Below are 24,491 nucleotides of genomic sequence, written 5' to 3' on the forward strand. Positions count from 1 at the left end.
GAGGAGAGGGGGGGTCTGCAGCGTGGGTGAGGAGGCATCATAACTCCTGGCCCAGGGCAGCCCTATGGGTGCAGGGGAGCAGCACCAGGGCCCTGCTGCTGAGCTCGACCCCAACTTGGTGGTGAGTGCATGGGGCAGGGGCTGTTCCCTGCAAGGGTCCCTGCAGTGGGACCCGGTGGCTGCAGCTGAGCCACTCTGCCCGATTCTGGCTGCTGCACAGGGAGGTGCAAGGGGCTCTGGCATGGCCAGCACTGCATGGAGAGCTGAACACTACACGGGAGCTGGACATCCCCCCTGCACCCCAAACCCCCCAGATTGGACTCTGGCAGGAGCAAGGTGGTGCGGGGGGGGGGGGGGGGTGTTAAATTTTTTTTTCTTTATTAGCCTGTGGTTTCTCTCTGTGGTTGGTGCTGCAGGTCCTGGGCACAGCCTGTAGCTGGCAGAATTGGGGTGCAAGAGGGGGATGCTCATGGATGGGTAGGACATGTCACCGAGGTAGCAGAGGGTTGGTGTCCCCAGGGTAGGGGTGCAGGCAGGGGACAGGCACCCACTTCACTTCAAAAGCAGGAGCAGTCAGGAGCACAAAGAGCTCCACAGAGCCTGGGCTGGTCCTCAGGCCAAGCCAGAGCTAAAAATGGCTCTATGGGAATTTGCTGGGGCTCCAAAGACAAGTGTGTCCCCATCCTCTGTCCCCACCCTCTGTCCCCAGCTGTGGGCTAGGCTGCAGGGGACACTCTGCAAGGGTGCTGGGAGATGCTCTGGAGTTTCCCACCACCCAAATACCTAGGGACTCCCGAGGGGGGTGGTGCTGTGGATGGGTGACAGCTCAGCAGCCACAGAGCACATGTCCCCAAGTCAGGTGGCTCCATCTCTCTGCATCCCTGTCACACAGAGCAAGGCTGAGCCAGCCTCACCAATCCAGCAGTTCTGCTATGGCCCTTCTCAGCACCCATCACGGCTCAGCTCCCCCCAAAAAAACACTAGGTGCCCACCTCATGGGCTAAGCCAGCAGCACCACCTCCTCTCTGCTCCAGTGCGTCCTTGCCGAGTCTCATCCCACCGAGGGCGGGGATGACGCTGTCACCTCCTTTTTTGGTGCACCACCCCCTCCTTCCCCACCCCACACCCCCAACCACCCCCCCAGAACCCTCCTCAGCTCCGTCAGCACCACCAAACTCTCCATCGCTCTTCTCCTCCCCTTCGGAATCCTCCTCCTCCTCCTCGCTGTACCGGTACAGTCCCCCTCGGCCCCATCCTCCCCTCCCTCCCCGTCCTTCAAGGCTGCGGGTGTTGACAATGACGGGCATCGTTGGGGTCCCCCCCCCGCGGCAAGTAATGCTCCAGTAAAGGGGGGTCAGCTGCACGCCCACCGCCCTCTGGTACAGAATCTCGGAGGAGGAGGAGGAAGAAGAGGAAGAGGCGGGGCGGTAGCGCGCTGCCCTGGGACCTGCGGGACGAAAGGATGCGTCAGCATCCAGGGAGGGCTTAGCTGCTCGGTAGCCCTCCCACCGCTTCGCTAGCCCCCTGGGAGGGATTTACCCGATCAGATAACCCTGCCGGGCATCCTGCCGCCGGGTCCTCATCAGCGCTTTGTACTCCCCCACCCGCAGCCGCTTCCCCCTCCACGATGCATGTGCGTTTGGGTCGGGGTTTGTACTTGTAATCGGGATATTTCTCCAGGTGCTGCCGGCTCAGCCGGGCTTGCTCTTCGTAGTAGGGTTGTTTCTCCTGGTTGGTCATGGATTTCCAACGGGAGCCTGTGAGGAGAGAGCAGGAGGCAGGATCAGCCTCTGCCCCGTGCTGGCTGAGAGGTAAGTAATGCTCCTAACAGCTCTGATGTGGATTACCCCCCTGGAAAAATGACACCCGAGCTTGCCCACATCACCAGCAAAACCGTGTCCTGAAGTGTTGCATCTACAGGGGTTTGAAGACCTCCAGGATGTGGCTCCACCACTGCCCCAGGCAGCTTGGTCCCAGGCTACTGGGTGTGCTATAGGATGTGCTACCAACCATACCTGGCTCTGAGAGTGCTCTTTGTCTCTTGTGTTTTCTTAAGAAATATGTCCCCTTTATTTATGTTTTTGCAAGGGAGAAAATGGGCCACTGGGGAGTAAAGGGTCTTGCCCCAAGGCAAGTGAGCTGGGAAAGGCTGAGGTTACTCCTTCAGAACAGAAATAGTTCTTAATCCCCAACCTAAACTCCCCTGGTGCAACTTGAGGCTTCTTCATCCTGTCACTGGTTACCTGGAGAGAAGAGACCAACACCCCAGCACACCACCTCCTGGTGGGCATCAACCCTGCAGAGGTGGCTGAGGATGAGCTGGAGGTCATATCCCCCCCTGTAGGATGCAGCTGAGGGTCCTGCAGCCTTTCCGGACACTCACCGAGGGATTTTGCTGATGCTGGAGTGTGCATGTCTGGGAAAGCCTGCAAAATCTTCCTCCTCTCGTCCTTGGCCCACACCATGAAGGCATTCATGGTCTCTTGATGTGGTTTGTTGTTCCTGGACTCTGGGAAGTGCCTTGAGCCTGGGGCGGGAAACCCCAGCTGAGGTCCAGGAGCTGGGGAAGGAGCAGGAGTGGGGTCCCACTCGGTGGGTGCTCTCATCCATCCTTACCATCCATCTCACAGGTCAGCAGAGCCTCGTCCAGCCTGTGGGAAGGAGTCTCCTCCATCCGCTCCTTAACTGGGGATGAATCTATCCCAAGGTGGTCCTGCGGAGAGTGGGGGAGTGAGGAACCAGTTCCAAGCTGGAGAGCCTGGATGCTGCTGGGATGATAGAGGGGGGCAGGGACCACACCCCTCCCACCCTCACCTTGCGGTAGGGGTTGCTCAGGGTCCCTCCATGGCTCCGCTGTGGCCATGCAGCAGCTGCCGGGCGTTCCTGGATGGCTTTGGTGATGGCATCGCCTTCACCCAGGAACCCTGGCAGGACAACCACACGGGGCAACCATCAGCCCCAGCTCCTCCACAACACCCCATCCCACCCCAGCAACCACAGCTGGGTGGCCCCAGGGGGTTTACACAGACCAGCAGGTGCCCACCCGGGCCACCCCAGAGAGGAGGGACCCGGGGTGATATCCCTTGGCTCTGGGAGGGACCCTGGGGCACCATCCATCAGTAAGGCACTAGGGAACCCACCCAGAGGCAGGTTGGATGGGCTGCTCTGCAGGTCCCTGGTAGGTCCCATGACTTGGTGTAAGGGACTGGCAAGCTGCTCAGCTTCAACACTGGGCGAGCTGGGAGGCACTGGGGGAGGTCAGAACCTTTGGGTTTGGCCGTCAGGTTCAGCGGCTGCGAAGTCTCCTGTGGCAGAATAGAGGAGGGGGTGAAGCACAGCCCCCCCCACAGCCACCACAGCCCGGGGAATTGGAGGTGTTTTGGGGTCCTACCTGCATCTGGAGGTGGCCCGAGCCGGGGGGTCTCTTCAGCGTGGGGGGAGTGGGGCTGTGCAGCAGCTTGCACAGGAATAATTCCACTGCAGGGAGCAGAGGAAGAAGGGTTGGGGGGATGAGAGCACCCTGCAGGGCTGGGTAGACCCAGGGTCCCCACTCACCTGGTTTGCAGGGGAGGGCTGGCATGGGCAGTGCTAACTGGGAGTCAGGAAGGGACAGGGAGAGGTTGGTGGCTGGGGGTGAAGGCAGGAATCATGACATAGGGCATGTTGACCTGCTGGGAGAGGAGCAGAGAGAGCAGAGAACCACTGAGAGAGGGACACTCAGGGCAATGCCACCACCCCCTGCCCGGCCCCAGGAGGAGGACACAAACCTGGCACCCTAAGGGGTGCAGAGGATTGGGGGGGGAGGGGGGTGCAAGGGGAGGTGTCCCCCACCTTTACCTGGATCTGCTGCTGCAGCAGGTTTGATTTTGTGCTGCTGCTGGATGAGCTGCTGCGCTGCTTGGCAATCTGGAATCATCAAATCATGGGGATGGGTTGAGAGGGACCTCAAAGCCCACCCAGTGCCACCCCAAACCTCCCACCAGCCCAGAGTGCTCCAAGCCCCATCCAACCTGGAATCCAACACTTCCAGGGATGGGGCAGCCACAGCTTCTGGGCAACCAGGGGGCTCAGCACCCTCAAATAAAAGAGTTTCTTTCTGGTGGAAGGGACACAGCAGTGTCACCAGCAGTGCCACACTGACCAACATGGGACCCCAAGCTGCCCAAGGTAAGCAAAAGAGAGACAAGAGGTCTGCAGAGGGTCCCAGGGCCATGGGGAGGGCAGGCAGGGGTGGCTGAGCCACCTCCTGGGGCACGGGGAGGGAAAATGGGATGGGAGGGGACAGTGTGGTTTGATTATTCTAAGGAGGACAATTCCTATCTCTTTTGTCCTGCCAGGCAGCTTTGGGGATGGAGACAGAGAACAGGATGGATTTCTGGCAGAACAGAAGTTCCGCTGTCCCTGATGCCACCAACCCCACATGCCCAGGAGACCTTGTCCTGGTCCTTGCACCAGCAGATCCCACAGGGATTTCCCAAGGGGATGGATGTTCCCTGGCAAACTCTTCCCCCCCCTCCCCAAACCCACCTGCTCTTGCTGCTGCCGTGCCAGCTCCATCTGCTGCTGCTGCTTCTCAAAGAGCATGGCAGCCATGTTCTTCTGCTCCGAGTGGGCTGTCAGGAGCTGGTCCCTCAGTGTGGACAGTTGGTTGATCATCACAAGCAACTGGAGCTCCTTCTCTGCCAGGCTCTCCTGGGTGCCTGGAAAAAGAAAGGCCAACAGCTGCAGGTCAGGTGTTGGGGGGGGGGGAAAAGCATCACCACTGGGTGCTGGGGGGGGGGTGTAAAGAGCTCCCCAGGTGCTGAACCATCCCCGTGGTGAAGTCAGAGCTGAGCTTTTAACCACAGAATCATAGAATTTTCAGGCTGGGAAAGGACCTTTAAGATCAACACCTCCCACCAGATCAGGTTGCTCAGAGCTCTGTCCTTAAAACCCCCCAGGGATGGATGGGGCTCCTACCACCTCTCTGGGCAACCTGTGCCAGGGTCTCACCACCCTCCTAGTGAAGAACTTCTTCCAATCTATATATCTATATATATCTATATATATCTATCTATATATCTATATATATTCCAATATATCTATCTATATATATCTATATATAATATCCAATCTAAATCTCCCCTCCTCTAGTTTGAAGCCATTCTCCCTGTTCCTATCACTCCCTGACATCCTCTAGAGTCCCTCCCCAGCTTTCCTGTAGCCCCTGCAGATGCTGGAAGGACACAAAGAGGTCTCCTCAGAGCCTTCTCCTCTCCAGACTGAACAATCCCAGCTCTCTCAGTTTGTCTGCACAGGAGAGATGCTCCAGCCCTCTGATCATCCTCATGGACCTTCTCTCTCCAGCAGGGATTTCTACCCTCCAAATAAACCAAACTAATATTTTGTTCCCCTAGAAAAGGACAATGTCAGCACAGACACTTGTGGGCAGCTCAGGGGGAACCATCCCTGTGTTCCCATCCCTGGCTGTCTGGCTGGAAGTGGTTGGACACAAGCAGACCTCACCTTTCACATCCTTGTTCTCAGCAGTGTTTCTCCCCAGCAGCCTCTCCTTCCAGTCACTGGACAGTAACTTCTCGATGGTTGGCATCACTGTCCCCATCAGCAGGGACCGAGGTTGGCAGAGCAGGGAGAGAACAACCAGGTGAGCACAGCCCCAGGCTCTGCACCACAGCATGGGGGGGTTCATCCCGTCCCATAGCTTTGCAAAAAAATAATCAGGGGACCAAAGGGAGAGAGAAAGGAACCAAAAGCCACTCAGGAACTTTGCTTACCCTCCTTCAGGTTCCTATTGAAGTCCAGCTTCTCCTGGCTGCTGACAGCTGGCTCAAAGGCAGAGTGCCTGGGCTCCAGAGCATCACCAGCAGGTGAGTGGGACTCCTGTGACAAACACAGTGTCACTCAGCACCCAATCCCACAGACAGAGAGTCCCAAGTCCTGGACATCCCCTGGGAGATGCTGAGCTCGTGGGATGCTCAGAGCTGACTGCCGGACCACACACTGCCAGGCACATCCCCCCCAGCCTGGCTTGAGAGCACCTCTGCTTTTCATGCAGCAAAATTTTGGGTGTTGGAGATCTCTGTTATTTATTTAGACTGCTTGGCTCCTCTGAGCTCTGTGACCTCCCTGGAGGCAGCACAGGGGGGTAGAGTCTGCTGAGCAGGGGGAGACAAACCCAAGAGCAACTGAAAAGGGAGGCTGAAGAGATGGAGCACATCTGGAGCTGGCTGTGGGGGCTCCACATTACAGATCAGTCCCAGATCTGACCCAAGAGCATCAACAATGCCCAAAAGCCTTGGGGGAGCCTCAGGTTCCAGCTCCATTTCCTTGGGATGAGGGGAAACAACCACCCCCCCCACCAGGGAATGGAGCCCAGGTCTGGAATGAGGATGTCCCTGATGCTCTGCCAGCCTGGTGGGACCCCCATTTGTCACAGCCCTGTGACCCACCTGTGGCAGGGCCTGGGGGTCCATCCCTCCTTCAGCAGTGGCCCTGGTGGGTCATTGGGATGGGGGTCAGTGCTGGGGGCAGCCCCTGGAGGGGATTCATAGCCCCCTCCTTCTTCTCCTCTGTCTTGATGGTGCAGTTCACCATGCTGCCTGCTCCATCCAGCTCCAGGTGGGGAGAAACGGGGCTCCTCATGGACATCCTGTGGGGTGACAGGGACATCAGCAGAGCCATGGGCACCCCCTTGGCCATGGGCACCCCTTTTCCCAGCTCAGTCCCATACTGGGGTGCTTTGTGCATCTGGTTGGGAAAACTTCTTGGTGAAGCTGAGCCCTTGTTCCTGGCTTCCTGAGCACAGGGGTTTGGGGGTTTTTCTTGCAGATTTGGGGCTCAGTGGCTTGAAGCCCCCAGCTTCAAGAGTGAGGTCTCCCTCACTCTTGGGGCTGCGAGGGAATGGAGCACCAAAGCAAAGCCCTAAAGGAAAAGCCCCACAGGCAGGAAGGGGGTTGGGACCAATGTCAGCAGAGACCAACTCATGGCTCACCCTTCCTGAGAGCCACCCAGGACCTGAGCCATCCCCAGCCATTCCTGTAAAGCTGGTAGCCCAGGTTCCTGCTCCAACAGGAAATGGAAATCCCACCAGAATCACCCCTCCAGGAGTCCCCTGAGCTGGGATGGAAGCAGTGGAGTCACCATCCCTGGAGGTGCTGAAGGAAAAGCTGAATGTGGAGCTCAGTGCCATGGCCTGGCTGCTCTGGTGGGGTTAGTTCGTGGGATGGACTTGATGATCCCAGAAGTTTTTTCCAGCCTCAAGAATTCTGTGATCCTGAGCCCCACCAGGGTCAAGGGGCAGGACCCAGGGAACTGCTCTCCCTGATGTCACCAGCACAGCTGTGGGTGCTATGCGTGCTGGTCCAGCTCCTGGGTTGTGGGTGCTGGTCCAGCCAGTGACCCTGAGCTGATCCAGGTGTGTAATCCCAGGGGACCACAACCATGGGATCTGTCCCAGCTAATGTGTCACAGTCGTGTCCCTTTCCAAAGCCTCAGCAGTGCCAGGGTTGGCACCCTGGGGCACACCAGGAGCTCACCAGGAGCAAAGGGATCAGCCACACATCGAGGATGGAGCACACTTGGATGGATTTGCCTTCTCCAGGCCACCAGCCCTCACACTGCCCAGCAAGGGGAACAAATATTCCCCTCCTGACCCTTGCTTTTCAGGGAGGAATAATAGGAAAAGGAAGGGACTGACAGCAGCTGCCGCCAGGTTGTGGGACCACAGGGGCTGCGAGGTGGGAAGGGGCCATGGTGGGATGGAGAGAAACAACCTGCCCGGGCTCAGGCACCCCAGGAACAGCATCTCCGGTGCTCTCACCATCATCCCACCCCCCAGTGGCTCACTGGGACCCCCCAAAATCAGGGCTGGGTCAAGGGGGCTGGGGGGGGGTGGGCAGCAATTACATAACAAACAAAGCCCAGCTCAAGCTGCGAATTAATCAAACCGCTGAAAATAAAACCTTCCTCTCAGGAACTTCAAACAAAAGAAACGAAAACAACAAGGCCGGCTGGGTAATGAAAAGCCAGGGCTGTGAATAGGGGACAAAAGGAAGTGGAACAATAGGGTGTTGGACAAAAGCAATAAAGTAAAGGGAAGTGTGACAGCTCCACAATGGGGCACTGTGCACGCCAGCCTTTCTGATCTTAGCGGGGCTTTTTTAATCTCAGTTCCCTTACCCTCCACCGAACCAAACCCTCAACAAACCTCGCACGGACCGGACCGGACCCGCAGCCTTCCTCCCGGTCCCGCATCGCCCGGGGCTGATGCATCCTGCGGCACCGCCCCCCCCCCCCCCTAGTCCCCACCCTCCCGCACACCTCGGCCATGGGGAGGGTGATGAGGGCAGGGGCAAAGCCCACCCACCCCAAAAATCCTCATCTTCCCAGCAGGGAGGAACGGGGCAGGTCTGGCAGCAGTGGTGAAGGTGGGTGGCCAGCTCCAGTGACCCCCGGAGAGAGGATCTGAAGAGGATTTTAAATGTTTCCAGTTTGGAACTGGAAGAAGGGAGGTTTAGGTTGGGTTAGACATTATTCACTGAGAGGGTCCTGAGCCCCTGGGTGCCCCCAGAAGCTGTGGCTGCCCCATCTCTGGCAGTCTTGGAGGTTGGATGGGGCTTGGAGCACCCTGGGCTGGGGGAGGTGTCCCTGCCCATGGCAGGGGTGGCACCGGGGGAGCTTTAAGGTTCCTTCCAGCCCAAACCCTTCCATAATTCTATGATTTGCCCAGTGAGGCTGCTTCAGGGCCTGTGCTTGCAATGTGCTCGAGGTGGGGAAACTGAGGCAGGAATGCAGCTGCAGCATCTTATCCTGAACTCTCCTAACTCAAGACCTGCAGGTGTGGGTGCACAGCCTCTACCTCCTCCTAGCCCTTTTTTTTTTTTTTTTTTTTTTTTTTTTGTTTTAATTATTATTTTTAAAAGGAAAAAAAATAAGAAAAGCCCAAACCCTGCTCAGTGTCTCTGTGTGGCTGGGATGCTGCACATCCCCCAGCAGGTCACATTTCCATTGTGCTTCACCTCCCGATGCTGTTGGAAGTTTACTCTTAAAATGGGGCCAGTATTTTAATAGAGATCTGTTTGAAAAGGGCTCTCATTGTGGGTTTATTATATGGTTTGTCAAACAAAATAAAAAAAGTAAAAAAAAAAAAAAAAAAGAAAAAAAAAAAGAAAAGAGAAGAAAAAGGAGAGAACAGCACCGTGAGCTCGTTACAGGGCTGGGCCCTGCAGCAGCTCCATGCTGGGGGCTCAGGTGCTGGGCTGGGGGCTGTCTGTGTCAGACAATAGGGATGAGAACAATTGCCTTGGCCCAGGGACTGGAACAGATCTTTCCCTTTCATGTTTCCCATTTAATGCAGTGCTGAGGGGAAGGGAGGGAATGGCACTGGGATGCCAAGCACCAGCCTGGAAGGACCAAAAAGGACCCACAAGTCCTCAGTGAGGGATCAGGGACCCATGGGACTCCCTCCTCCTGGTATTTTAGGGAGCACAAGGGGTCTCACCAGCATCTCCCATGCCCTAAAACGTGGCAGCAATGCTCTCACCTTGCCTCCAAACCCCAGCCCAGCAAGGCTGAGATTTTTGGGATGGAGACAGCTTTCCTTTGGCCATTCCTACCCCCAAAGGCATGTCCTGCAATTCTCCCTGTGGCAGTGCCACCCTTCCTGCCTGCCAGCTGATCCTATCTGCCCCATTTTTGTTGTGGCAGAACAACGCAAAAAGATGAGGGGAGGTAAGAAACCAGCAAGCAAGATGCTGAGAGGGTTCCTGAAGAAGGGGGACTTGGGTGAGCAGCTGCTGGCTGGCTGGGAGAACCCAAGTTTCAGGCTGACCTTGCCCCTAACCAGCCCATGAAGTTGAAGGGGGCAGCAGGGGAGATTTGGGGGCTTTTGTGTTCCTCTCCCTTCTCAATCAGAGCAGAAAGCCATCAGTTCACAGGGACTCTTCCTTTCCAGAGCCCAATGTGGTACCCAAACATCCCAAAATAAACCACACCCATCCCAAGCAGCACGAAGCCACCAGGATCCAGGGAACAGACCCAACCAAGGGAGAAACACACGGGGCAAAAATCCAAGGGGGAAAACACCGGATGGCCAAACAGCAACACCAAGAAGAGCTGAAGCAGCACAACAGCATCACCCTGCAGGCAGCAGCCACGTGCAGCCCTCACAGCCCTCGGCACCCCCTGGAGAGGAAAAAATAAGACACACACAGACGTTTTCTTCTTCCAAGCAGGACCCAAGGAATCCCGGCTGGCTACCAGGACAGACAATAGCCCATCTCCTGCCAGACAAGAGGACTGCTTTCCTGCCAGACTTGGAATGTCCTTTCGGGGCCCTTTCCAAGCGTTTCCGCCCGCCGGGCCTTCACACATAAAAGAATGGATGGTTTCCTCCAGCGTGCCCGGGCAGGGATGGCCAGGGACAGCCCAGGCAAATGGCCCCAGCCAGGGGAAGTTCACAGGGCTGCTGTCCCTCCGGAGGATGCAGAACATCCCATGATGCTGGGTTATTCCCCAGGAAGGTGAACGCAGGCTCTGCCACCCCCGACAGATGGGGATGGGGATGGATGGATGGATGGATGGATGGGGACCCTGTTGGTTACGTGCTGGGGGTGAAATGGGGCAGAAAGTGTTGCCACTTCTGAAAAAGCAGGTTTTAAACCCAGAAGGAGTCTGGATGCTGAGTGCATTCATGCCCAGCAATGCCACATGAGAGCCACAGCTCCACGTGTCCCCACCCACCATGGGTGCCCACCCACCTGTGCTGCCCCAAAAACCTGGGTGCTGCAGCAATGGAAACCCCGGGGGGATGCCAGACAAGGCTTTTCGTGTCCTCAAGTGCCACCTTTTCATCATCTTACCTGGCACCCACAGAAAGCCACAAACTGCATCTTCCCCAGGGGCTGCCCAGAGCTCAGGGTGCCGGAAAAGCTGCAAAATCAGTGCTGAGAAGGGAGATTTGGGGCAGGTTTGGGGGGGGTTGGGAGGGCAATGGTCCAGGGGGTAGAGGGGCAGCTGGCAGTGCCCAGCAAGCAGAGAATGGGACAGCAAGGTGGTCCTGCTGGGACCTGTCATGAGCAAGATGAGGCCCAGCTGGGCTGCCAGGCATGTCCTGCCCAGCAGTAGCTGGTGGCTGCTTCATCATCCCAGAGAGACCCCCAGAGCCCAGGAGCTCCTCTCCATCCTGGCAAGACTTGGGGTCCCATGGGCAAAGCTCTGGTGCTGGGATTTCCCACTGTCCATACAAAACTGATGGATCTTTGTCCAACCTCCATCCACCACCACCTCCCTGAAGGTAATTTCTCTCCCCTTCAAGCCAACATCCTCCAGAAATCTCTCTACAAGCTCAGAGCAAAGCAATAATACCACCACGAGAGCATCAGCATCACAGAAACTCCTGGGAACATCCAGCACAGGAAGGAGCAAGGGCTCACCCTGCTTCACGTGCACCCTGAGCACCCACCCAGGTCCCCTCTGTCCCTTTCCCAGCCAGGTGCAGGACCCCCACAGGGGGAGATCTCCCCTTTCACCCATTGCTGCAGCCTCAGCACTGCCTCATTTGGCAGGGGGCACATGAATTCATCCACCAAGATGAAAAGCAGCAACACGAGGCTCCTGTTACCACCCGGTGCTTGAACTCTAAAGCAATTACAAGCAGCTCACATAGCAGTTACTAATTCTAGCCAAAAAAATGACCCAAAACAAAACCCAACCTGGCTTCTTCAAAGGCCCGTGGGCTGTATCCAGGGCTGCAAATGAAATGCAGAAGTTTGGTGCATGCCAGCAGAAACCCTTCAGAGGTTTGGGGGCGGGGAGGAGACACTGAATCAATCCTGCTATTCAAAAGTTGAAGAGAGAGAAAATAACCTGCATGAACCACTAAATTCACTTCAGTGAATTCACACGGGCAAGCCAGGGAGAAAAAGATGAACTCTGAGGCTGTGGCAGGGGGAAGAGGAGGATCTGGGATACTCAGCAGGGTGGCTCAGTGTCCTCTGTCACCTGCACATCCTAGGATTCCAGCCCTGGGGATGCTGTCTCAGGACATCAGCAAGCACAAAGCTCCAGCAGACCCAGTCCTCAGAGCCAGCCCTGTCCACAGAGCCCCAGCTCCAGCTTTTCAAAGTCTTTTAGAATAATCCCACTTGCCAAAATCCTTCTGCCCATCCCTCAGTGTGGGACAGAGTGGGGCTGCCCTCTGTCCCCCTCTGTCCCCCAGGAGGGAATGATGGAGCCCTGGGGTGGGAAGGGGAAATGGGAGCCAAGCACAACGTGTTCCCTGGGGGTACCCAGGGTCCACTGGGTCCAGCCCAGAACAACTTTCAACCAGGCCACCCCCTAGAATCCCCCTGTCTCTCACTAACAATTTCCAGCTCATGGCTGACTCTGGTTTCACTCTGGAAAGGTTTCCCCCTTTCCGAGGGATTTTTTACTCCAGTTTCAGAGGACTGTCAAGGTGGGAGGTGGGGAATTTGCCACCTTGCTTCGGGTTTTTTATGAGATGGCAGAGAGGACAAAATGCTTTCCTGTCTTGGTGTAAAGAATCACACAGATGCTCCCTGCCCCCAGAATGTGCTGGGACGCCCCCACCTTCATGCCTCCACCACCCCAAATCCAGGGATGCAACAAATCCTGAATATAAAAAATATAAAAATATAAACATTATAACTCTCCAAATAATGAAGTCAACCACAAAGAGGTTGTCAGATCCTCCCCCGGGTTCAAACTGGCACAGGGCCAGCACCTTCACAGCCACGACCCAAACACGTTTTTCCTTTGACTGGGACGAGCAATGGGAGGGGTTTAAGCAGGGGAAAAATTAAAAATGCATCTCAGGTGGAACTTCCCGGCCATGAGATTTATTAGACTGGGAGTGATCTCATCAGGGAAGCAGAGGAAACTCCGTCGGGCTGGAAATATTTTAAAAACTGCAAAGCCCAGAGAAAGGAGGTGAGGGAAAAAGCCCACGTGATAGTTGGGGACTACGATGGTCATTCCCCTTTCCTGGCCTCCAGACTGGACAGTCTGGAGGTTTTTTTCCTGAGGGTTTTTTTTCTTTCTTTCCACTCAACAGGACATTTCAATAAGATAAAAAACTCCTTGCACCATCTCTGGCCTTGCAGGTAGATGGGGTTTGCATCTAGAGAAGGGCAGGGATGGGTGGGGAGAAGTGCTGAGGGGGAGAGAGAGAATCCACTTCCCAGCAGGTCTGAATATTCCAGGGAAAAGCACAAATATCAGGATCTTCAGATTTTTAGAGGTCCCTCTTATTTCAGGCCTCTCCTCCACCTTCCCTTGCATGGCACAGCATTGAAACACAGAAATATCCCAGCACGTCACCAAGGGAAGGTGCAGGGGAAGCAAAAGGAGGGAGGAACTTGGAAAAACACAGATTTGCCCTTTCTTTCCTTTTTTTCTGCACCATGTATAATTTTTTAAATGACTTTCCTCCTTCACATGAGGCTTTACCTGGATGCAAAAGAACCTCCAGCAAAACCTGGTGGGTGCTGAGCCTTTACACCCAGCACCCAGGGTGGCTGGATCAGACCCGTGGTGCCACTGGTGCCACTGGTGCCACATGGCCAGCAGCCCCCCGGGGTGATCAGGGGGATCTGCCAGGTCCCCTGGGACCCTTGGAGCTGCTCCCAACCCCAGCACAAGCATTGCTTGTGCAAATGGAGAGCAAATAAATAGTGCAAATAGAGCATATTTTGTGCAAGTAAAAATAAATAAGCAAGCAAAACAAACGGCGCAAGCATGGAGCAAATTTTGTGCAGAAAATTTAGAGCAAATCAAAAGATTCATCCCCATAGCAGGATGGAAGCAAAGTCGGGAGGTGGAGGATGGGGACAACTCACCCAGCCCCAGCCCAGTGGGTGCCTCTCCCTCCTTTTCTTCGAAGTTTCTGTCCTCCCATCACCCAAAAGTGGCCCTGGGGCTTATCAGCCAATCTTGCTGTCGTTTTGGTGTCATTTCACTCACTCAGCGTTTCCAGGCAGAGCTGAGGCTGCTTGGTAAACAAAACTTTCCTATCGCATGACGGAGGGGTGAAGACATCTGACCCCTCTCCCCTCCTGCTTAGGGAAAAAAAAAAGAAAGACACGGGGCTCCCCTGCCTCGCCACCCATGTGCTCTGCCCCTTTTGGGCTGGGCTGCAGCCATGGCAGGGGTTTCCAAACCCTTTTTCCACCCATTGTGCCACAGAGGACCCACGGGTGAGCTTCACGTCACTCAGGACCCGGTGCTATTTCTGCGCAGGTCCCTCCCGTGGCATCTCCTGATGTCCCACATCCCCTCCCCTTGAGCCTCTGCTGGTATTTTACACCTTCCACTCATTGCATTCTCTTTCCAGCCACCCCCAGGTTTGGTGAGGGGGCTCCTATTTGGGGGTGAGGGGGGGAACATCCAACCTTAGAACCATAGAAAGGTTTGGGTCAGAAGGGACCTTAAAGATCATTCAGTTCCAACCCCCCCTGCATGGGCAGGGACACCTCCCACCAGACCAGGATGCTCAAGGCCCCATCCTTGAACAATTAAGGGATGGGGCAGCCACAGCTTCCTTGGGCAACCAGTTCCAGGGGCTCAGCACCTTCACAGGAAAGAATCTTTTCCCAATGTCCTAAATCTCTCCAAGTTTTAAACCACTTCCCCTTGTCCTCTCAATACACACCCATGTAAAAAGCCTGACTCCAGCTTTTTTCTGGGCTCCCTTCAGACCCTGGAATGTTGGAATACACTCCTGTTCCCACACAGACATGAGCACCAAGAGGATGCTCAGAACCAACCCTGGCACATGGCACCCACAGCACCCAAGCCCAGGGTGGCAGCTGGAAATCGTGGGGCCACATTTCCGCCCCGCAGCACCCCGGAAACCTCTGGGGTCCTAAGCTACAGCAAACAGGTCCCTACACCCTGCCCCATGCTTGGACACGCAGGGACAAAGCCTCCCCAGAGCCACTTCACCCTCCCCAGCTGCTGCCCAAATCCAGGGGAGGGGGAGCAACAGACATTTTATTTTCTTTGATGGTGTGAGAGGAACTGCCCCATGAACCCCCCCCCCAGCACCATCCTGAACCTCTCTCTGAAAGCAAAGGCAGACTGAAGGAAGGGTGCTGGGTGCCAGTAGCTGTCTGTCCCAGATCATCACTAATGCCCCTCCTGACCCCACTCCTGCTCCATGGCTGGCTAAGCCTGGATGAAGATCCCTAAGGAAACTCTTTTACCCTGATTTCTGCCCCCTATTAGTACAAGCTGAGGGATGCAGAGGCTCCAAAACACATCTTCCTGCCAGGCTGGACTCACTCCTCACCCCATCTCCTTCCGAGCAACTAAAGCCCATGAAATCCTGCTTGTGAAGCAGCTCCCAGCCGGGATCCTCTCCTCTGGTAGAGCAGAGAGATTTTGGAACTTTTTTTTTTTTTTCCTGGCCTGCTGGCATAGTTTTCATTGCACAACAAAAACACAGCACAGACGAGGGCAGAGCCACCCCAGCAAGGAGCCACCAAACCTCCATCCTGTCTGTGAGGGGGTGTCCAAACAGCCCCCAGCCAGCCCTGAGCTCCCTGCATCCCACAGCACACACAAGGGGCTCTTTGTGTCCCCTGGCACCTGTCCCCCACCCCGTATCCCGTTTTCCCCTGGGGTCCCTGAGTCTGCTCCATGCAGCCGGGGGCTTTGGCAGCTCCTGTCCCCATGTGTCGCATCCCAGTGCCCCCTGCCTGGCTTTCTGGGAGCTGTGGGTAGGCAACGCTGCTCAGTGCCCGCAGGCAGGGGCAGGAAGGCTCCGTGTCCCACTGTGCCGCTTGTGTGCTATGGGGTGGCTTCTGGGGACAGGAGGAGAGGAGCCAGAGGTGTTTAATGTCACCCAGGCAAGGTCAGGAGTGGCTGACAGCGCTGGGAGCCCCGCGGGGAGGGGGCAGCTTTGCTTTGCCCACCCCTCGGGAATGGGGCAGGAGGAAAGGGGCTGGAAAGGGACCGTGGGGCTGTGGTTTGCAGCCTGAGGTGCTCTCGGGTTTCAGGCTTCGTGCAACCCTGGGCTGTGCACTTGCACCAGAAGCCCCTGCAGCCCCAGCCACAGCCCAGACTGCAAACAACTCCCTCCTCCCCCCCAAAAAAATCCCACAAAACCGAGAGCTCCCAGGCTGGACCCGACGTGATGCAGCAGGAAGGACGGGCCACGAGAAACCCAAAGGCACCAAAAGACCCAAATCACAGCCCAAAAACTTCCAAGAAAGGCAGGTACTGCTCTGCTTCTGTCCTCCAGCCTGCCCAGGACCCTCCAGCTCCTGAAATCCCTGCGTCCCAGCAAGGAAAATGAGGAGGAAAGATCCCGAGCAGCCAACTTCCCCACTTGGGAATTGACCTGCAGAGCTTGCCCACCGGGCAGGGCCACACAGCACAGTTCGGTGAAGATGTTCCTGCCTGTCTCTGCCCCTCAGTGCCCTCCTGCAGCCGGGCACACGCGTGTGCAAGCCCCTGCCCCGAGGGACTGCCTTTCCGGCTGGGCGTGCAAGGTAGAACAATAGGGCCAAGCCCTCTATTGTTCCAGACAAAAGATAAGCCAGGAGCTGGCATTCCCCTACGCCCTCCTGGGCAGGCAGAAGGCAGGGCCACCACCCCGGCCCAAGGCAGAGGGTTTTCCAAACCCTTCCCATCTCAGAGCACTTGTGATGGGTTTACCAGAGGGGCTGCTGGGGGGGTGACCCCCTCCCTGCCCTGCTCGGAGCTCACACACCCCTGGACACAAATCTTGTCCCCATACGCCCCCACTTCAGCCCTTTGCACACCCACCTCATCCCCACAGCCATGCTTACCCTTCTGGGAAGGCAGGAAGACCATGGGGGATGAGGGCACACACCCATCCAGGCCCCCAGGTTGGCTTTTATATCCAAAGAATTTCAATTTCTGGCCCCAGCACTGCAGTGTTGGCAGAAGCTGGGCAGAAATATCCACCACTGGGCATTTCTATCTACCTGCATCTTCTGCCAGACTCTGGCTCAGCCCAGCTCACCAGAACCCCATTTTGCACGGGCATAGAGGATCCTGTACCCTCACTGGGCTCACTTCTGCCCCACATTCTTTTAATTCTCTTGGTGATATTTAATTTATATCCTTACCCTACTTCCTCCCAAGAGACAATGCACTGCCACGAGCTGCAGAATTAAAAAATAATAAACTCAGGCCAGCAGATTTTGGCTCACAGGGGTGTTCCAGGTAGCTGAAATGCTGAGCCACGTTATCTTGCTCCCGTCTGATCAGGACACCCAGGGGCAGGCAGGGGGAGGCTGCCCAGGCTCTGCAGCCACCAGGCTGCATCTTTTATACAGGTCACATGCCTGGAGGAGGCCTGGGTGGTAATGGAGCATTAAATTATGGAGAGGCAGAATTTCAACTATTTCAGATCCATCTCCCAATTTGCATTCTTCAGCCGAAGGGCTGCAAGCAGGAGCGGGACAGGAAGAGAGGGAAGGGAGCTTCCCTCTGGTACCGTATTCACAGAAGTAACATTTCCCTTGAAAAATAACTATATAAAAATAAATAATGTTGAGCTCAAAGCAGCCGCAGAGCCATTTGGGACCCAGGTGCTAGTGGGGTGCATGGAGACAAAGGGATGGGGCTGTTCCAGCAGTGTCCCTACTGCCATCCTCAACCCAGCAGGAGTGTATCAATGCTTCATGGGAGCAGATTCAGCCCTGAAGCCCCATTTTTACTGACCTGCCTGAGCCCTGCAGAGCCACACGTGCCCCCTGCACCCCCCTGGCCTCCTCGTCACCAGTGCTGAGCTGGTGGGACTGGGCAGACCAAGGGCCCTTGTCGGGGCTGGAATGGTTCCAGGAGGGGACATGTGGTCCTGGAGCAGGTGGACACAGAGTGGGAGGGAGAGAGGGAGGGCTTCCAAGCAGCAGAAAATTTTCCAAAAGTTGATGCCTCAAATCCTGCCAACTTTCCTCGGGCTGGAGGAGCCCACGCACAAGCAGCACCCAGAGCCACGGGGAGCTCCTGGGTGCACAGCAGCTCTACCCAAGGAGTCAATTTTGGCTCCTGAAGTTACCCCCCAGAAGGCACAGGATGGGGTAAAGTCACCAAGATATTTTCCAGCAGAACTGTCACAAAGCTGCACTAATTTATTTCCCTTTTGCATGTTCTTTACTGGGTTAAAACAGGGTGGAAATTCATCATGCAAAACTTTTGAGCGGCTCAACTCTTCCTCCCCGTGGTGCAATGAAACTAAAATCTCCACAAAGTTTGTGAAAAAAGAAAACAACAAGCTGAGGATAGCCAGCCCTGACTGGTCAGGGTGGCCATGAAGCATCAAGGGACCCCCAGCCAGGGAACGCCCGACCCTGCGGCTGCCCTTCTTTCTGGGCTCTCCCTCCCACTGAGCATAACTCCTCCATCAGCCCCACTGCTGTCAGACACACCAAAAAGGAACAGATCTGACCCATCGGTATTTTCTAGCTGAGGGAAAATGAAATGAGAGTATTTCAGCCCTAGGTCCAGTTTGGAGCAATGCTCTTGTTCAGCAGCACGGCGCAAGGGAGAACAAAAGAGCCAGCAGCACTGCAGGCTGTAGGTAGGAACTGCCCTGCCTGAAAGTGGGTTATTTATTTAAATATGAATAAAAAAAAAAAAAAAAAAAAAAAAAAAAAAAAAAAAAGAAAAAGAAAATAGGAGTACACACTTCATTAGTACGGCTGGAACTTCCAAGGTGTAAAGCAAAGCTGAGCTTCCTGAACGTGTGTCCCCACCATCGGTCACAGCCGCCTGTCAGAGGCTGTTGCCTCGGTAATAAAGCTTTTCTGATTCTGTAATACACGTGGACTCACAGAGCCAGCCTGACACAAAAACCCTGGGAAATGTTTACAATGGGATGAAGCTGGAGCAAGCAGAACACGGGGTCGTGGTGGCAGATAAAACGGGGTTCACCCTGCCCACCGGGACAGCCACAGCCCCGGGGCTTTCAGGTTGTCCTGCTGCTCTTCCAGCCCTGAGGTCCCCAGCCTCCCTCAATCTGTAGCAAGAGAACCCCCAGAAGCAGAGCAATCAGCACTGTTGTGATGCCAGCATCACACCAACCCTTCCCAAGTTTTTTTTTTGTCACACACGGGTCCCCGAGCGGCCACGGCTGCACTGAGCACATGGGGAGGGTTGGGGACAGCAGAGGTGACCCAGTTCCCCCATCATCGAGCAAAGTGTCCTGTCTGGTGCCCACCACACAGCTCACTGTAACCCACTTGGGGTACAGTAAATATGGGTAAAATATGATTTTATTTTGATATGATATGATAAAATCATATATCATATCAAAAAATGATATGATTATTCCGATGCCAGCAGGGCTGAGGTTGCTCACGTCCATGGCTCAGCCCCCGCCTGCTCTGCAACCCTGGGAAGTAGCAGGGACACAGCCCCCCCATGTCCCCCACACCGCCCCAAAATACTCACCTGGCGAGTGCAAAGGACGCTGGCACCGGCTCCCAGAGCCAACCCAACCTGCCCTGCAGGATGTTATATGCTCCTAGCCCCGGTGAGATTGGGTTCCAAGGAGGGCAGAGAGAGCAGGAGGTCAGGGAGCCCCCAGCAAATAACAGATGTTAAAAATAAACTCACTGAAAGACTAGATTTACTGGGCTTCGGTGTTCCCTGAATGGAGAGAGAGAAAAAAGCCTTCCTCTGCATCCCATAACGAAATCAAAACCCCTCCAGCACATGACAAGTTATGATCTGCTCCATCTCCCCTCGGGCCTCAAGTGCCAGGGCTCAGCTCCCCCAGCACCCCCACGGAAAATGACATTTCGGCAGGAGACAAAAAGTCCAGCTATTCCACCCCTCTGCCCTGGGGGAATTTGTACCCTGGCTGGAAAAACTTTGTAGTCAGGACTTCCCCCGAGTTGGGAGAGGAGGATGATTTGGGTGCTCCAGTTTGGTAGGGGTAAAAAAAAAAACCAGCACACAGAGAGGGGAAACAGCCCAACAGCATGAAGAGCTTCACACAGGAGAGGAAAACAGGATTTAAAAAATTCAGGGTCTCTGCTCCTACCTATTACTCTGCTCCAAAGGGATTTTGCCTCCTGTGGGAGACACCAAAGCTGATGCCTCGGAGGGCAGCCCCGGCAGCAGCTCTGCCAGTCGTGAGTGAAACAAATAAACAGCACAAAGGGAGATGCTGGTAAAAATGTGTCACCCGCAAATGATTTAGAAAACTGTCTTAGCCTGCCCACGTTTGTCAAAGGACAGCAGCTATTTTTAACATGAAGCCTCTGAAATCGCAGGCTTTCAAAAAAGGAAAAAAAAAAATAAGGGGAGAGAAAAGGGAGTACTGTATCAGTGTCAACAGAATGGATTCTGTACTAAATTAAATTGAACTAAAAGGAAATTGCAATGAATTACAAACACGAGTTATTGGCTCAAGTAGGAGAGTAACTGAGTGATATTATCTGGTCTGTGCTATGGAGAAAATCACATTAGCTGAGCTAATGGTCCTTTTTCACTCCTAAAATCTATTTATTCCAAATTTGCTTTTGGAAGTCAAGTGTTTTCCATGCCGAAGGTACCTCACAAGATGTACTGAGACTCAAACAATATGTGGCCACAGTCTGTAATTTTTCCTGGGCAGCATCCCTGGCACCAAAACCCCTGCCTAAAATACTGGAAGTCATTAGGCAGAGGTGGAAAGAATCAAAGCTTTGTATTTATTTGTGCTTTTCCCACAAAAACCTCTCCTTAACAACTCCCTGGGCCATGCAGCTCTTAGTTTCTCTCTCCCCACCAACAACTTTGTCAGGATTAACTGCAAGGGTCCCAGATGGGTGCAGGGGCTGCTCTCCATCACCCACCTCACAGCTCCCTGAGCCAGGGTTTCCCAGAACCCAGGTGAATCCCCCAAATCCTCCCACAGCTGCACCCCCAGTCACCCTAGCACAGGGTTCCAGATGGTGGTGAGACCCCACGGCATAAACCTCACTGCTGAAATGGGGATTCCCCAGCCCCCAGAAACCTAAATCTCAGGACCGGGGGGGGGAGACACACAACTCAGAGGCACGGGCAGGACTTGCCGTGGCTGTCGGGGAAGATGACAGCTCAGTGACAAGGCCTCATCCGCTCTTAGGTCACAGCAAGTGACAGGAGTTTTAGCGCTGACCCCGGTCCCATCCCCCACTTTTCAGCCGTGCCCGATCCCGACGCTGTCGCTGCGGGTTTGTTACAGCAGCCCCATCCTCTCCGGGCCTGAGAAACCTCCCTGCCCGGTCCCCTCCCCAAGTTCTCTGCTGGGATCTGCTGCCCACTTCCCGACAGAGCTGCGGGACACACACGGCTCTCAAGGTGACAAGACTCGAAGGGAGGGGGGCATAGCTCGGGGGTGACACGACTCGGGAGTGACACGGGCTCTGGGAAGCTGTCTGGATGCTGTCACCGCGGACGGGAATCGCCTCTTCCCCCCGAGCACCTCAAAAAGGTGCTGGGAGATGCGGGATAGGGCAGGAGCGTCCCCTCTGTCCCGTGGTGCGGCGGGGGAAGAGGGATGGGGATGAGAGATGGGGACCCCAACCCCGCAGCCCCGAGCACCTCAAAGAGCCCCGAGGACACACATGTGTGGGCCCTGTGCCCATCACTGCTGGCCCGCCGTGTCCGTCTGTCTGTCCACTCGCGGTGTCTGTCTGTGTTCTGACCCCCCCGTGCCGTCCCTGGGGGGTGGGGGGCTGCCACCCTACACCCTGCCACTCTCGTGTCCCCGACCTAGGGCACGCAGTGTGGGGGTCGGTGCTGTGTGTCCGGGACAGGGGAATGGGTCCCACCGGGAAGGGACAAGAAACCTTCCAGAGTGGGTGGGATGGGGGTCCTGGGGAGGGGGCTTCGGAGAGACGACCCTCGGCAGCCGGGTCACGGGTCTGGGGAATGTCGCCGATGGGTTAACCCCTTGCCTGCCGACCCTGTGTCTGCCCCCCCCCCCCCCCCCCCCACACACACACCGGCTTGACCCCTTGTCTGCCGGGCTCCCCCTCGCCCCGACAGGGCTATCGGAGGGGGGGGGTGTGCTTTGGGAGGAGAGTTTTCAGCCCCTCAACTTTGCAGCGGGGACAGAGCTGTGCCGGGAGACGGGCCCTACACCCCCAAATCCCCTTTATCTTTCTCCGGTTTAAGCAAAGGGGCTTTGAGGGGGGGAGGTCCTGCCCGGCAGCCCACCCTGTTTCGCTCAGCCCGGCCGGGCTCGGGGACCGCCATCGGGGCCGTGCCGGTACCCCTCGGACAATGCCCGTGTCCCCCCTCATCCGGACCGGTACCCCCGTCCTCACTCACGGTTCCGCCGCGCTGCAGCTCTGGGTCCCGGTCCCCACTATCAGTGCTGCCGCCGGTGCCGGTCCCGGTGAGGGCTCCACCGCCCCTCGCTCAGGTCCGCTCCATATCCCCGGCGCCTCCGGTGGGAGCTGCCCCGGCGCCGGGTGGAGAGAGGGAGCGAGGAGGAGGAGGAGAAATAGGGGAGGAGGAGGAGGAGGAGGAGGAGGAGGAGGAGGAGGAGGAGGGACACCGGTCCAGCCAGCCAGCAGCCGGCTCCGGGGCGGCCCCTCTGTCCCGTCCCCTCCCATCGGGACCCCCTGCTCCGCCGCGGGACCAACGAGTGGCACCACCAGGAGCCCCCGGACTGCCTTCACCCTCTGCCCTGGAAGTCCTGTGGAGGGGCCCAGACACTCCAAAGAGTGAGGAATGACTCGGAGGAGCCCCGGGAAGCACCCCGGGATCCTCGCTTCCAGCAGGGGTTGGAGCAGTGCCTGCCTCGCAGCTGGTCCCAAAACCACAGCACGTGAAGTGACACCCCCGAATCTCAGCTTCTGGCCTCTCCTTCCCACATCATCCCCCAAATTTTGCTCCTTTGCCCAGACCACTACAACCAACGAGACCACCGTGGGGCTGGGAGACAATGTTGGCACGGACCTGGGTGGGCAGCTGGTCAGACAGACAGAGCAGGGATGCCATCACCCACCTTCCCCGAGGCAAACAAGGCAAAAGGGTGCTCCAGCTGAGAGCGAGGGGGTTGATTTGAACAAACAAATGTTGACCAAACAGTCTTTGCTGTATAATGAAATCTTTAAAACGTTCTGTCAACATCAAAGGAGAACTCTTTATGTTTTTTTACCAAGGGGGAGGAATATTCCCATTGACTCAAAGCCATTTACTCCCCCACAATATCATTTTCTTCCATGAGAATTGCTTTTTTTTTTTCTTTTTTTTTTCTTTTTTTTCCCCAAACATTGTTTTCACCCAGGAACAGAAGACAAGAGCTCAGGCTCCTGGGACTTCTTGCTCTCCCTGCCACCACACACTAAGTGGAAACTCAGGGTTTCTGGAGTAGTTTTGGGCACCCACACCCTGGATCCATCCCTCACCCTGTGCCACTCACACAGGAATGCTCAGAGCTGGACACGGAGTCATTTGGGAGAGTTTCCCACCTGGCACCTTCACACTGAGGATTCAATACAAAGCACAAGAGGTTTGGGAAGCCAAAGGCAGTGAGTGGGCTGCACCCACAGACCCCAGAACATAACAGAGTTCTGTGATGGACCCTCCCAACCCACAGATGGGGAAACTGAGGCCTGCAAAGAACATGATGTTCCCTGGACTGTGCTGCAAGTACCAAATCTGCAGCAGGGCAGAATGCAAAGGTCTCACTACCCCAGCCAGCCCTACCCCAGCCCCTCTGAAGCCCCCTGCCCATGCACGGGCAGTGCAGGCAGCCGCATGCACCCACCAAAGCCTCCAGCCCCACTCTGCCAATGGTCAGGCTTGGGAGAAGACCCCAAGAGATCACACGAAGGGGACACATCGGTGGCAGGGAGCTCTCAGTGACCTCGGTGCACTCCGGGGGTTATGGCCACCCCGGTGAGGCCCCCCGAGCCGCTCCAGGGGCAGGAGGAGGTGGGAGGAGCATCCCCCAAACTGGACGAGGAAACAATTAACAAAGAGGCGGAGGACCCGCACAACTGAGCCAAAAAAAGGGAGCGGGAGCTTTGTTCAGGTCGTCATAGCAACAGCCAGGCCGGAGCAGCAGCCACGGACTTTCACTTTCCTTTCCTTCCTCCCTGTCCCCTGTGGCCCTGGTGGCCATGGTGGCTTTCCCTGCCCAGGGCCTGGCAGGTCCCCCCACGCTGTGGTCCCCCGTGTCCAGCATCACCTACCAGATGGGTGCCAGAAGGTGGCGACCCAATTGCTCATCCCCATGTGTCACGACCCATAGGTCCCATGGCCACCCAGGTTCTGCTCTTCCCTATGTCCTCCTTTGAGCCACTTCCACCTCCTTCACCTCGCTGCAAGGCATCCCCCAAACTCCTGCTAGGCATCTCCAGATCTCACAGGGCATCTCCAGATCCCAAAGGCCATCTCCAGGACCCACAGGGCATCTCCAGGACCTTCAGGGCATCTCCAGATCCTGCTGGTGGTCATCCCCAGGACCACTGGGATGAGGTGTCAGGATGGAGATGATGGCTCAGAGACAATCC

The 24,491-nt window shown here is 56.0% G+C and overlaps 1 protein-coding gene across 1 annotated transcript; it reads right to left on the bottom strand.

Annotated features, from left to right (window-relative positions):
* Positions 1-980: 980 nt before the first annotated feature.
* SOX13 (SRY-box transcription factor 13) lies at positions 981-22,436 on the bottom strand. The gene is given in 25 exon segments (XM_030465328.1): positions 981-1,313; positions 1,315-1,355; positions 1,358-1,400; positions 1,402-1,447; positions 1,540-1,619; positions 1,621-1,757; positions 2,384-2,527; positions 2,617-2,713; positions 2,815-2,837; positions 2,840-2,879; positions 2,881-2,924; positions 3,141-3,180; positions 3,182-3,211; positions 3,213-3,305; positions 3,392-3,477; positions 3,556-3,601; positions 3,603-3,671; positions 3,838-3,906; positions 4,528-4,700; positions 5,506-5,592; positions 5,775-5,880; positions 6,450-6,472; positions 6,475-6,555; positions 6,558-6,649; positions 22,297-22,436. Coding segments are annotated over 24 exon segments (2,022 nt in total). The 5' UTR covers position 6,649; positions 22,297-22,436.
* Between the last annotated feature and the right edge of the window lie 2,055 nt (positions 22,437-24,491).

This window comes from Calypte anna, chromosome 26 (genome assembly GCF_003957555.1).
Source record: "Calypte anna isolate BGI_N300 chromosome 26, bCalAnn1_v1.p, whole genome shotgun sequence".
NCBI lineage: Eukaryota > Metazoa > Chordata > Aves > Apodiformes > Trochilidae > Calypte > Calypte anna.